This window comes from Empidonax traillii, unplaced genomic scaffold, assembly GCF_003031625.1.
Source record: "Empidonax traillii isolate 1590-97213 ecotype Southwest subspecies unplaced genomic scaffold, ASM303162v1 scaffold1297:size275931, whole genome shotgun sequence".
NCBI classification, from domain to species: domain Eukaryota; kingdom Metazoa; phylum Chordata; class Aves; order Passeriformes; family Tyrannidae; genus Empidonax; species Empidonax traillii.
In genome coordinates, this window is record NW_020956490.1 from 93,777 (window position 1) to 107,896 (window position 14,120).

At 58.6% G+C, this 14,120-nt stretch overlaps 2 protein-coding genes across 4 annotated transcripts in view; both read right to left on the reverse strand.

Moving 5' to 3' along the window:
• PSKH1 (protein serine kinase H1) overlaps positions 1 to 14,102 on the reverse strand; it is a 33,433-nt gene extending 19,331 nt beyond the window's left edge. Inside the window, exons 1-2 of one of the 2 annotated variants that reach the window (XM_027906429.1) lie at positions 13,783 to 14,102; positions 235 to 966 (exon numbers count right to left, since the gene is read on the reverse strand). In XM_027906429.1, the coding sequence (XP_027762230.1) occupies positions 235 to 966; positions 13,783 to 13,938 (888 nt within the window). In that variant the 5' untranslated portion in view covers positions 13,939 to 14,102. Of the gene's footprint in view, positions 1 to 234; positions 1,261 to 2,231; positions 2,395 to 13,782 lie in introns of those variants that run through there. The other variant, XM_027906428.1, reaches the window with a different exon arrangement.
• On the reverse strand, positions 10,072 to 12,801 carry NRN1L (neuritin 1 like). Of its 2 annotated transcripts, none has more exons than XM_027906433.1 (3): positions 12,723 to 12,801; positions 10,443 to 10,602; positions 10,072 to 10,346 (listed from the first exon to the last, which is right to left on the reverse strand). In XM_027906433.1, exons 1-3 carry the CDS (start codon positions 12,778 to 12,780, stop codon positions 10,073 to 10,075), a joined length of 492 nt encoding a protein of 163 aa, XP_027762234.1. In that variant the 5' UTR covers positions 12,781 to 12,801; the 3' UTR covers position 10,072. The 2 variants fall into 2 exon arrangements, with proteins under 2 accessions (XP_027762234.1, XP_027762235.1); XM_027906434.1 differs by lacking the exon at positions 12,723 to 12,801 and adding an exon at positions 10,784 to 10,948.
• Positions 14,103 to 14,120: the final 18 nt, after the last annotated feature.

A 14,120-nucleotide genomic window follows, 5' to 3' on the forward strand; every position in this document is an offset into this window, starting at 1 on the left:
GCAGGAAGAGTCTCCTCTTTCTTAACACCCAGATTTTTAAAGGAGCTCACTGTGCTGCACTGGGAGAGCTTTGGGAGAGCAGACAGAGAATGGGGAAGCATTTTAAAAAGCCAAAATCACAGAGTTTGTTAACCTGGGTAACGCCACCACCCTGCACGTGACAAAACAGCCTCTTGCCATCGCAGAGACCCACCCAGGGAGAGCTTCTTGAGGCTTCCCCTCGGCGCAACTCACCTCGCCCGAGTAGCTGTACTTCCCCTTCAGGATCTGCCGGTACAGGCGGGTGCGGTTGTCGTCCTCGAAGGGCATCGTCCCGCTGAGCAGGATGTAGGAGATCACGCCCAGCGCCCACATGTCCACCGAGTTCGTGTAGGGCTTCCTGACCAGGATCTCGGGGGCGATGTACTCCGGGGTGCCGCAGGTGGTCTTCATCAGGCAGTCATCCCCTTTCTTCCGAGCGCTGGCCAGCCCGAAGTCCGTGATCATGATCTTGGAGTCCGTGCCCGGGTGGTAGTACAGCAGGTTCTCCGGCTTCAGGTCCCGGTGGGTGATGCCCAGCGTGTGCAGGTACCGGACGCCGTCCAGCACCATCTGCAGCACGCGCGTGGCGTCCCTCTCGGTGAAGGAGCCCTTGGCGATGATCCTGTCGAACAGCTCGCCGCCCGTCGCCAGCTCCATCACCATGTACACGCGGTCCTGGGTCTCGAACACCTCGATGAGCTGGATGATGTTGGTGTGCCGCACCCGGCGCAGGACGCTGAGCTCCGACTCGCACACCTCCCGGCCCTCCCGGTACTTGGTCTCGATCATCTTGATGGCGTAGGGCTGCTTGGTGGCCTTGTGCTCCACCCGCACCACGCGGCTGAAGCTGCCCCTCCCGATCAGGGCCTTGATGTCGTACTTGGCCGTCACCCTGGGGTCGAACTTGGCGCGGTATTTGGCCACTTTGTTCTTGCGGGGCTCGGGCTGGTGGGCGGGCAGGGCGTGGCCGGGGTAGGGGTTGGCGGGGTGAGGGGGCGAGGGGGAGCCGGCCTTGATGACAGCCCCGCAGTCATCCCTGATGAAGTGCTTGTAGATGTCGCTGTGGCCCGTGTAGGGTTCCACTTTCTTGACCAGGTCCAGCTGCACGTCTTTGGGGGGCTCGGGAAGCACTTTGCTTGTCCCGCAGCCCATCCCTGACTGGTGTTAATTCCCTGTCAAGGCATGTTCCCAGGGGAGCACCAGCAGCAGCCACATCCGGGACAATTCCCACATCTGAACCTCAGGAGAAGAACGAGGAGAAACAAACAAATTGGAATCGAGGCAGTAAAGGTTCAAATGGGGAAAAAAAAAAAAAAAAAAAAAAAAAAAGTAGGCCATGTGCTACCACAAACTAAGAATTTGGGACTGACCAAGCACAGTGCTCTGCTGCTTCCATCACAAGCCAGTGAAGATGGGGCCTACAAACACAGCCGTGGTCAGAACCATGGATGTGTCCATGGAAATCACACAGTATCCCTTTTTATTAACCACAGTTCTTGTTCTGCTCCCAGCTGAGCACTGAGTCAGAGTCACAGAGTGGTTGAGACTTCTGGAGGTCTTTTTGTCCTTAACTGCTTAATAAAAATCAAATTAAGGAAAGAGTCAAGCATTTTCCTGTTTTGTTTCAGCTGCTCGACTTCACACAACAGCAGCCACTTCAAACCTCAGAGTTCTGAAATGCCTCACCAGCAGCTCCACAAAGCACCTCAGCAACTTGTTCACTTAACAAATCTGCCTAAAACTTTCTTTAGATTGAACTTTTACAGGTGTCCGAAACCTCTCCCTGCTTTGCTCCTGGGGATCAGCGGAATGGCACAGGAAGGGAATATGAAGCCAGAGGCTCCATCCAAGGTGGGCTTTAAATCTTCCAACAGCCTGACTCAGTTTTTGCTTTATTTGACATCTCCAGGCACCAAGTGGCACTTCTGGCTTTCCGCGTGGAGCTGTGTGCAGTGAGTGGAATTCCCACCAGCTCTTCCAGACTAGGAGCTCTTGCTCATCACGCTGTATTTCAAATCAGGTGCACCTGGGCAGGTCTTTCTGTGCTGATTAAAGCCCTATCGCTGGCCAGGAGGTGGGGAAAGTGCCTGTGGCTCTGGCAGTTTTCCACTTGCACCGTTTGGCTCAGAGCCCATCAGTGGGTGCCTGAGCCTTTGCAGGAGGCTACAGAAAAACGATTTCAGCTTTGAAATGTGATCTCAGGTTCTTACCATCACCGGGTGAATCCCCACTCAGGCACCACCTCTCCACCCAGCTCCTCAGCATGAACGGCAGAAAAGGAAGCCTGGCTGCTTTTCCATCGTGAGAATCAGGTGGAGAAATAAGAAATGTTTTAAAGGGACGCCCCGAAGGAGTTTAGAACTCTGCATCCAACCTGGAAAGAAAACCAGGCTTTAGTTAAGATTTGGTTTTAAAATCAAAAACATCCCCAAAGGAACTTCTCAGGGGAGCCCTGCTGGCAGCACCCTGAGGTCAAACACACCAGCCACGCACCCTACCTGTGGTGGGGCACAACTCCACATCAGTGCAGGTGGAAATACTCTGTATAACAATCACCACGAGTCTGGGGAAAGGAATTACAGAAATGGGGTGTTACAAGCCCACTCCAAGGGGTGTCAGTCACCTGCCCAGATCCCCCAAGGCCAAGCAGACCTTCCACCCCCAAGTAAATACATCACAACTTGAAGCTCTTTAACACTGCTGTTCTATGAGATGCCAGTTTGGAGATGTGAACAGAGCAGCTCTGAACTGTGTTAATTCAGAGCTCAAACACAGGAACCTGCAAACCACACCTGTGCCAACACAGCAGCGCTGAGAGCACCTCACCTGAGAGCACAAACCTGGCACAGACCCAGCATTCCCAACGGGAGCTTCCCGCGGGTTCTGCAGGGCACACCCGGGGCTGGGGCCGCTGCAGCACCTCAGGCAGCTGTGCCAGAGCCAGGGGCGGACCAGGCTGGGCCAAACCAACCGCGACTCCCAGCACTCCTGACTGTTTTCACAACTCCTCCCGAGACTTCCACACCTCCCACTGTTTCCATCACTCATCCCGACCCGGGCCGTTTCTCGCCCATCCCGGACAGCAGACGCAGGGCCGGGCCAGGCCGGTGGCGGGAGCCTGTCCCGCGGCAGGCCCGGCTCCAGGCCCGGGAGGAGCTGGAGGGACTCACGGGGGGGCGGGCAGGGCTCGCACCCCGGCCCGCCCGTTCCCGCGGCCCAGCGCTCCGGGCAGCGGCAGCGTGAGGGCGCCGGGACCCACGGAGGGCTGGGGGATAAGGAGGGAGCGGTGCCGGAGCCGCCGCCGGCACCGCCGGGCCCGACTCACCGGAGCCCGCTCCGGACCGCGCCGCGGCGCCGCCTCCTGACGTCATCACCGCGCGCCGGGGGGGACAACCGAGGGGCGGGAGGGGCGGGGCCGAGGAGCGCGGGGAGGGGCCGCAATACCGCCCCCTGGCGGGGCCGCGGGGACCGGACCGGGGGGTCCCTCAGGGCTCCGGGACCCCCCAAACCCCATCCGGGACCCCCCAACCCCATCCGGGACCCCCCAACCCCACGGGCTTTGGGACCCCCTCAACCCCACCCGGGATCCCCCTCGGTGCCGTCTGGGAACCCTCAGGGCTCTGGGACCCCCCCAGCCTCACCTGGGTCCCCCAGCCCCACACGGGACCCCTCAGTGCCATCTGGGGCTCCTCAGGGCTCCGGGACCTCTCAGCTCCCTCAGGGACCCCGGGACCCCCTCCAGCCCCATCTGGGCCCCGCCTCGGTGCCATCGGGGAATCCTCAGGGCTCTGGGACCCCCAACCCCACATGGGACCCCTCAGTGCCATCTGGGATCCCTCAGCCCCATCTGGGTCTCCTCAAGGCTCTGGGACCCCTCAGCCCCATCTGGGACCCCTCAGCCCCATCTGGGTCTCCTCAAGGCTCTGGGACCCCTCAGCCCCGCGGGGCCCTTGGAACCCCTCAGCCTCGTGGACCCCCCTCACTCCCCAGGCCCTGCTGTCACCCACAAAACTGTGTTTGTTCCCCGATGTGCAACGAGCTGGTACTGACACACTCAAGAGAGACACTGCTAATTGATGTCAGAGCTCCCCACGTGCTCTGTGCTATTCCACAAATCCAGCACATCCCACTGGACTTGCCGTGTTGTTGTTCACACAGGAAGTTCAGAGTCGTTAAATTCCCAAGCACAGCCCCTCTATTGGGTTAATTAGTAATTCCCGTGCAAATCACATAACCCGGGTAACTTCTACTCACGCTCAGGGGAAGCGTCTTTATCTGGGCAGGGTCTTTCTGACCTGTAGGTGTGATTTTTAGTATTATCATGAAGATAGTTCAGGTCTAAGATATGTGGACCTGGAGTATTTTAGCCAAGTAGGCAATGCCTACGTAGGCATATGTCAACATCTTGATTTGCTACATCCTTAGTCCCTGATTTACTACATCCAGGATATCCTCGAGTAAAGGACGCTGGCTGCTGCCACTTCCACTGATTAGGTCTCCTTTCATGCCGATTAGCCTTCAAAGTATACGAAGATCAAACATCAAAACCATCCTGACTTAAGACAACCTTGGCATGTTTTGCATTTTGGAACACTCTCTGAGCCCCACGAGGCCTGGGACCCCACTCAGCCCCACGGGCCCCCAGGGACGGTGTTCCCGCTCCCCACGCTCCTGCCTCGGAGGGACGGCCGTGGGGATGCAGTGCCCGAGGATGGATGGCTGGATGGCTCCTCACCTCCTTCCCGGAGCCAAACCCAGCTCCGAGAGCTGCTCCGAGGGCTCCCCGCTGGGCTCCGGGGCTCTGGGAAAACACTCCCTTTGCAAGAGAATCGCCCGGAAGCGCCGGTGCTTTTCCTTGGCAGGGAAAAACCCGGTCCCTGCGGGCTGGCTCTTGTGCACCGCAGAATAACGAGGCACATTCCTTTCCCCTTTCTCTTCCCCGGCTACCGAGTGCCACAAAACCCGCAAAGTTTGCTTGGTAACTGCCTGTGGGCCTTTCTTCCTCGTCTCCTCTGCCCATACCCAACAAAACACTGCAGGGCCCGGCCCTGGATGTCCTGAGAGCAGGGGGATGAGGGATGACACCTCGCAGGGATGCTGATGGCTCTCCTTTCTCTGGGGAAGATGTAAAGGCGACACTGCCGGGCTTGTTTTCCAGCCCGGCTGTCACGTCATTCCCGAGGCGGTTCGGGTGGAGCGGGGCTATTTTCACACTCCTACCATGCTTTTAAAAATAGCTGGGTTTATTTCAATGCTCCTGGGATCTTCGGCTGTTTAAAGTGATTAGTAAGTCACAATGCAATAAAAGTTGTACCTGCTGATGCACGCTATTGTCATCAGCTTCTTCTCCACGTAATTCCCAGTAAGGCGTGGAAATGTGTGAGGGTTGAGGAGAGGCTGCCTGGGCACAGATCTGGTGAGTTGTATAGTTCCCTGTGTGAAAAATTCCCCAGCTTTTGTTGTCCCACACAGTGATGGTGCTATTGGTACCTTCTCAGCCCTCTTATCCGCCCCCCTTTTCATTCTGGAGGTGTTTCCACAGCCACACATCCTCTGCACCGTCCCTGAGAGGTGGCTTAGCCTGTGTCTGTCACGTAAAAACTCGCATGTGTCCCTATTTAAGTTGATCCTGTTATTTTAGTCTTTTTCTCAAGGTCATCCCAGCTTGGTGCCACCAGCATGTGCCCCTCCTCGTCATCCCAGCTGCTCCAGCTGGGTGTAGAGCAGTGGGCTGCCTCACCTCGGCCACAGGGATAAGTGCTCTGCAAGGATGCGTTTCCCTCTGGGGACGCATCTTCCATTAGCCGCTTCCTCGCAGCTCTGTTTCCTGACCAGCCTCATGAGGACACCAAATGAGGCACTCCCAGGCCCATCACCGCTGGAAGATGGCGAAGTCTTGGGCCAGAACCACAGACTTCTGAGAACTTTAATCAGAGCAGCTCGCCCCTGTATTATTTATGCCGTGGCGGCGCTCTGAGACCCGCTGGAGCCAAGGGAAAGTCACACCAGACATCCGCACAAAGCCGACATCCGCCTGGCAAAGCACCCAGGGATGAGCAGGGAACTGTCTGCTCGTCCACATGATCCGCTGCCTGCCAGGTCAGGCACTCAGTTTGGCTTTGGGCTCACCGTCTACTGGCCCCTGAAACCCGCTAATCCATCTGGAGCCATTCCTGAAGATACAGCAGGAAGTTTTCCCACCAGGATGAGCACCTTGCTCCTTGGGGACACCAGCCCTGCAGCCTCTTGTCCCTCTGGGTGTGGGTGCCTGGGCTCCCACCAGCGCTGCTTCATCCCATCCCTCAGCAGCCACGCTGGGCCAGAGCTCAAGGTTGTCCTGCGGAAGGCTGAGCGGAGGTCGGAGAGGGAGGATGTTCAATTAAAGCTGCTTAAAAAAAGAAATCCAACTTTCCATATGCCTCTCCCGGGGGAATAAAAAAGCCCCAGAGCCGAGCGCAGATGGGGTGCCGGGCGGGGGACTGAGCACAGCCCCCACGGCAGAGGTGACTCCGGCTCAGCTGTTCCCACCGCCCGCGATCCGCAGGGATTGAGGTTGACTTTTGGTGTTCCCTCACGGAGAGATGGACATTTGGCTCGGCAGAAATCCCCAGGCAAGCTCGGACAGTGTCCAGGCCTGTGTCACAGTGTCCTCCAAGCCACTCGCGGCTTCCAGCGCTCCCGCTCATCCCGGGGGTGCCGGTGATGCCAGAGGCGGCTCTACTGGTGCCTGGGTGGGCTCTTCCATGGGGACACCAGGCTGGAACAGTGGCACTGGGGGCCGTGGGAGGGCAAGGAGCCATCCCCCTTCTGCTGGTGGCCCCCACACCGACCCACCCAGCTGGGGAAACCCAAGTGCATCCCCACAGACGAGGAGTCATTCCCTGGCCGGCGCCATCACCGGGAGGAGTTTCCCTGGGGAAAGGACTGGAGGATTCAGCCACGGCGTGGTGGAGGCGTCGGGTGGAGTGGCTGGGAGGTTGGCCCTCGTGCCGCCATGCCACGTGTGCCATCTCCCTCACACAGCCGCCCAGAATAGTGTCACCATCTGGTTCCAGCTGCCCAGGACGTGGGAACCTCCCCGGCCCCTTCTGCGATTACAAGAAGTGAATTCAAACATCAACTCAGCCGGACTCGGGCGGCCTTTATCCCTTTTTTTTTTTCTTCCTTTTTTTTTTTTAATAATTCAGGTTTGTCTCTTAGAGAAGAGAGAGGGAGATAATGTCTGCAGAGCATTTAATCTTCTGCCCAAAGAATAGCAGAGAGCAAATTAGGATCTACTCCAATTAATTTGCCTTGATGGGCAAAATCTGGAGAGCGGCCATATCTGGGAATTAGGAACAAAAGCAGGGAGTGTAAAGTAGGTCACTGGAGTTTCATAACCGGAACGAGGGGTTTCCACGGCACACTGGGTGCTCCAGAGGCTCCTGGTGCCGGGGTCCACCCGTCTCTGTCCCCCTCAGATCCACAGGTTTCAGCCTGGAGAGTTGCTTTAAGATGCTGCCAGTGTGCAGTTGTTTGTTCTGGGAGCAGGAGCAAGGATGTTGTCCCTTCCCACAATGGGACACAGCTGCAGGGCCGTCCCAAACCCTCAGACACAACGGAAAGACAGGCACCAGCACACTGTCACAATTCTGGAGCTTTCTGATGGTCAGCATGCCCACCCTTCCTGTCACGCTGCCACCCTCAGCCCCGCAGGCACCTTCTTGAAGGAGGACCAGGTGTCACGGGTGGCAGTGGGGTTTGGACAGTGCTTGGCCAAGGGCTCTTGCACCGTGGGGCATCACCAAGCAGTGGTGACACACAGGCCCACCCTAGCCTGGCACCCTCAAATCCTAGTCCCAATTCCCCAGACCCATCAGTGCCTGCAGGCACCATGTGGTGACGTATTCTGGTGTCATCTTCCAGCCGCAAGACACGTGTGGAGGCAGTGCCAAGTGGTGACGTGCGCTGGAGCTCAGGACACACGGTGACAAGGCTAAGGGTGTGTGACATGTACGGGGACATCTTCCAGGACAGCGGCTTTGATCCCAGCCTTTGATCCGGGTGGGACGGAAGCGGCACGGTTTGTCGACCGCAGGTGTCCCCGCCGTGGTGACAGCCGGCCAGAGCACCGTGCTGGTGATGCTCCATCTCCCCATCCACCTCCCGCTGCAGGACGCTGGGGATCCCCCGGCAGTGACCCCGCTGCTCCCACCGCTCCCGTCCCCACGGAGGTGCCGGCGGGTGCTGCGCGGTGCGAGGCCGGCGCCCGGCCGGCGTTTATCCTCTTAGCCACCCTGCCGGGATCCGGCACTAATTCACCCTTAAACACAGGATTGTCGGGAACCGGGAAGGGAAGAATGGGCGGATTATCCCCCCGGCGCTGGCGTTAAACACGGGGAGCGGCAGCTGCCGGAGGAGGAGGGACGAGATGGTGTCTTGCCCCATGTAATGGGGTGACAATCCATCGTCCCCCAGCAAGCCCAGATGTTTTGTGTCCCCCTCCAAGTCAACTCCAGGCTGGTAATGAAATAAATAACATGAAATAAATAACATGAAATAAATATGGGGCTGCCCATAACGCTGAGGGATCGACAGCAACTGCCCAGCTCTGTGGGATGCACCACAGCACAACAACCCCAGCAGTGTTTCCTGGCCCCAGAGGCTGGCAGGGGACTGGGACAGCCAGGGTGACATCCCAGAGGTCAGGGATCACACGTGACCAGACCTCGCAGGAAGAGGTTTTATGATGAACCAAACAAACAATAATTTTCCCTGGCTCGACAAAGACAGCAGTAACAGCTTCTCACTCACACGCTGATGGCTTTCAGCCACGGGCCAGCGGGAAAACGCTTCCCTGGGCCAGAATCGTGTGCCCAGCTGCTGGAATGTGTTTGGGACAGCCTGGAGGTCACCCCAGCAATCACAGAACTGGCAACAACTCGCTACTCACGGCACGCAGGAGCTCCTCATCACTCCTGCTCGTGGCTGAGCCTGGCACAATCCATGGCATGGTGGTACTTGTGCTGGCCAGAGGATTGTGCTGCCTTTCCCAAGCAGGATCTTTTCCCATGTGCCCACCAGATCTACCCACCACCACTGCCAGGAGCTGGGATCTGCACCAGTGAGGAGCCCGGGATCTGTGCAGGAGCTGGGGTGGCCCATCTGCAATTTCAGTGGCCCTTTGGGTAGCTGTGGGGGGAGTGGTGATGGATGTGTCCTGGAGAGTGGGGAGGCCCCTCACCAGCCCAGGCTTGGGGGAGCGGGTTTGCACAAAGGGTTTCAGTAGCTGGGGAAAAAAAATAATCTTAACTTTTCAGCATTAACAGGGATGGGAATTACAGTGTCTTCCACCGACAGGCACACAAGTTTAACCAAGTTAAACTCCCACACGTCATCTTGCTTCAACTTCAGCAAGTCCCACTTGGACCTGGATGAAAGCTTCAGTTCTGTGTTTTTTCACTTCTATCACTTCAGCTAAAAAAAAAAAACAAAACCCTCTCTTCCCTGCAAACCCCAGTTTTCTTCATGACCATGAATACAAAAGGACTGAAATAAAAGGATTGGAAAATAGGATTCCTCACAGAAAATGTCGCTGGAGTTGCCCATCACAGGACAAGTTATCAGCTGCAAAAAAGACAAAAAGAGAAATACACACCCTGTGCTTTCCTAAGGTGACCTTTCAAATGAAGAAACCATTTGACCCACCCCTAAAGGGAATATCTGCCGTGCCCAGCCCTGAAAGCAGCTGTCAGGGAACACCAGGTCAATGGGAATCCCCAGGACAGCCCTCCTGGGGCTCCTGAGAACAGAACCACTGACCCTCCCTGCTGGTCCTGCTTGGGGACTGATCCAGGGAGCATCTCCTCTCCAATCCCCGGAGCTTGGGAAGGGTGTGAGGGGCATCCCAGAGAGACAGGAGAAATGTAAAAGTGTCTTTTAATATAAATATAAATCCATCTGAAGTGCTGCAGGAGAGGACCGTGCCCCAGGAGGGAGGTGGGCTCGGCGGGGACCCATTCCTGGTCAGAACCAGAGGGACCGACCCGTGGTGTCCCCCAGGCAGGCAGGGCTAGGGCCGGGCCAGCAGCAGCGGCAGGGCCAGCAGGGCCAGGAGACGGGGCTGCAGGGGGGTGGCCGAGCCCCGCAGCGTGGCCTGGTTGGTCTCAGCGGCCGGCGAGCCCTGGGCGCTGGCCAGGCGGCCCCGGGCGCTGCACAGCTCCTGCAGGTTCCCCTGGAACTGGATCTTGCGGGACTCCTGGCGCAGCGACTCCCAGATGGCCGACGCCTCCACGGGGCACTTGGACAGCACCTCGCTGGCGCACGTGTGGAAGTCATCCCAGGACCTGGGGAGGAGGGCAGGAGTGTAGGGGGGGAAGGAGGATGCTGGTGGCAGGTCACTGGGCCGTCCCAGCGGCTCCCACAGGGACAGGGACACTCACTTGCAGATGGTGTCCAGCTCCTGCGCCTCCTCGCCGCCCTCCTCCTGCTGCTGCCGGACGCTCTGGGCCATGCTGTCCCCCAGGCTGATGAGGCAGCCGGCGAAGCCCTTGTAGATGGTGTCGCACTGCCCGGCCATGCTCACGGGCTCCTGGCTCGCGGCTGGGGGGGCACAGAGAGGAGAGACGGAGCTGAGCACCCCCTGGAACCCCCCCGACAGCATCGCCTGCCCGGCTCGGGGGTGCCTGGGGTGAGAGTGGCACGGGGTGGGGGTGACACCGGGGCTCTCAAAGGTGGTGAGGGGCTTCTGCGTTCCCCTGGAACCCCCCCGGACCCCCAGAACCTTCGCTCCCAGCCCGGGACCCGGCGCAGCACAATGTGGCGACCCCACAGCAATGCTGCCATCAGCCCACGGGGCTCCTGCCGGCCGTGTCGCCTCGGGCCTCCCCGGCTCTCCCCAGAGCCATCTGTCCCGGCCTTTATCCCCTGACAGCAAAGATTAATTTGTGACTACAACAGAAAAAAAAAAAAAAAAAAAAAAAAAAAAAAAAGAAATCCAAACAAAGCAAAGGCTCAGCAAGCTGGAGTCCCTGCTCTGACTGCAGCGGGAGAGAGGGAAGGGAGAATGGAAGGGGAAAGGGGAAAAGGGAGGGAAGAGGAAGGGGAAAGGGGAATGGAAATGGGAAGGGGAAAAGGAGAAAGAGGAAAGAGGGAAGGGAAAGGGGGAAGAGAAAGGGGAAGGAAAACCACAAAAGGAAGAGGCACAAGTGCAACTCTGGCTGCTTCTTTCTAAGAAGCCTCAATTCCCTGCTCTGCTCCACAAAGGATTCACCACTGGCCGTGGGATGACGGCTGACAGGCTGTATTGGCGAGGACTGTGAGTGCATCCATGGCCGGGGGAAGCCCCAAAAGAGCTGGTGCATGGCTGGGTCACCAAAAACGTGGCTGGGTCACAGGGAAACCCTGCATGGTCCCCAGCTCTGCCCTGGGGGTCCCACGGGGCCAGACAGATGTGGGTTCCCTGGGCCACTTCATGGGAGCTGTGAGAGTTTTGGAGGTGCCATGGGTGTGTGCCAGGGAGGTCTCCAGCTGAGGACAGTCCTGCTGGAAGTGTGGTCCCAGTCCTGGGACCCCTGAGGGAAGGTGAGCCCAGAAGGAGCTGAAAGTTGCCCGGTGGCTGCTGAGGCAGCCAGGATGACTCCAGGGAGCCGTGTGCCTTGCCGCTGGCATCCCGTGCCTGCTCCCCTGGAACCAGGTCCTGAGCAAAGCACCTGTGGCCGAGATAACCAAGCCTGGCAGCCCATCACGGGGCACAGCACGTGTTTGAGATGAGAGCCCTCGAGCACATCACCGAGGACGGTCTCTGATGGCAGACACGTGGGGCACCAACATAGCAGGTATCAATAAAGTGGGACCCTTTGCTCCTCTTTTGACCCAGCCAAGCACTTCTCCCACCAGCCCAGAGACACAGCAGATGCCCACCCTCAGCCGGCTGGTCCCTGCTGCCGGCTGAGGTTTGACCTCCTGGGCTCCTCTAATTCCCGGCACGAACCCTTCCCTCCGCCCCGCTCCTTCGGCGCAAGGCTGAGCAGGGCAGGCAAGGAAGGAGAAACCAGGAGGGTAAATCATCTCCACTAGCCATCTGCAAAACCATGGGGAAAAAACCTGCCCCCGGCTCCGCCAGGGAGAAAAACCCCAGGGAAACGCACGGAGGAAGTTTCCCAGGGCGCTGCAGAGCATCGCTTGCTCCCAAGCGAGTACCGACGCGGCCATCCTGCTCCCGGGGAAGGATCGGAATCACCCACCCTTGGAGCCTGAAATCCTCCCGAAGCTTGTGGTCCCTGTCCTCCACCCTCCGTGCGGTCGGACCAGCTTAACCCCAGTCCTCCATCCCTCTTCAGGGCAGGGATGTCACTGGTAGCTGCTTTGTCCCGCGTCCTCCCTCGGCTCACGGAGGAGAAGGAGAACGTGGAGGGGATGCGCTGGTGCCGGTGAGGGTGCGGGAGGGCAGCAGGGAAAGCCGGCAGGAACGTGGGCTGAGCGCAGGGGGCTGGTTGGGAACTGGGGAACGGGGGAGCAAGAGGGGCCCCGGACAGCGCTGCAAAGCCGCGTCGGAGCATCGCAGGGCACGGGACAAGAGTGGATGGAGCTCTGAGCCGCGGGACAAGCGGGCACCCCGCTCCCCGCAGCTACAGAGGATGCGAGAGGCGGCCGGGGGTCCCGCTCCCACCCGCCCCAGCCCCGGCGGTGTCCGCCCCGCAGCCCGGCCCCGCGGCACTCACCGAGGTGCAGGAGCAGCGGGCACAGCACGCCGAGCAGCCGCCAGCAGCCGCCGCCCATGGTGCGGACCCCGCGCCGCCGCCGCCGAGTGCTCCGAGCCCGCAGCCCCGGCCCCGCCGCCCGCCCCCGGCACCGCCCCGGGACCAGCCCCGGGATCAGCCCCCGGCACCGGCTGGGCCCGCCCTGCCCGCCCCGCCGAGGGGCGGAGGAGCCCCCGGGGCTGGACTCCTCTCCTTGCAGTCCATCGCGGAACGGTTGGGGTCGGAATGGACCTTAAAGACCATCTCGTTCCAACCTCCTTCCACTAGACCGGGTCGCTCCAAGCCACAACCTGGCTCTGAACGCTGCCAGGGATGGGGCAGCTTCTCTGGGCAACCTGTGACAGTACCTCACCACTCTCACAGGGGAGGATTTCTTCCTAATGTCCAATCTAACCCTGCCCTCTGTCAGTTTGGAGCCATTCCCCCTTGTTCTGTCACCCCATGCCCTTCTCCAAGGTCCCTCTCCAGCTCTCTTGGAGCTCCTTTAGGTAGTGGAAGGTGCTGTAAGGTCTCCCCAGAGCCTTTTCTTCTCTTTTCCAGGAGGGAGGAGCAGCAGGAGATATTTTCACTGTGAAAAGGGGAATTAGTGTCCCCTTCCCACAGCTGGCAGCCCACCACCACTTCCTAGCTCTCCCAGGAAGCAGAGATGGCTGGGACCGGCTGGACTCACATGGGAAAGCTTGAACAGAGACTCAGGAGAAAATCTGGGAAGAGAGAGGGCATCCTGGCCTCAGGCTTGAGCCTGGAGATGGTTTGATATCCTCAAAGGCCATGCAGCTTCCCCTCCATCACACAGCAGATCTCCACATTTATTTTTTTTTTCTCAAAAAGTTTTTTATTGAATTGTTCTTAATGTTATTTCAAAAAAAAAAAAAAAAGAAAAACAAAACAAAAAACTCAAACAAACAAAAAAACCCCAAACAACAAAAAAACCTTCAAAATTTAGATAAAAAGAAAAACCTTGGCGTAAGAACCAAAACTAATGCCTGAAACATGGACATGCTCCGATGCACAACAGAACCAGCTCGCTGCTGCCTGAGCACCCCAACCCAGAGCCTCTCCTTGGGGCGCTCCAGAGGCAGCACCCCTTGCCCAGCTGTGTCAGGTGGTCCAGACCCCACCCCGCTGTGGATCTGGAGTTATCAGCCTTCGGAGTAACTACGGGACTATCTACCATCCTGAACTAACCGCTCTGCTGAGCCTGCGCCTCCCCCCGCGGGGAGGAGGGGGTTGAGCCCTTCACTGAGGTGTGGGCACAGGTTTGTGCTCAGCCAGGAGCTCAGGGCTCAGCGCACACCTCCCTCCTCCTCCGCTGACGGCAGCAGACTCCAAACCTTTAGAGGGGTAAGAAATCCATCG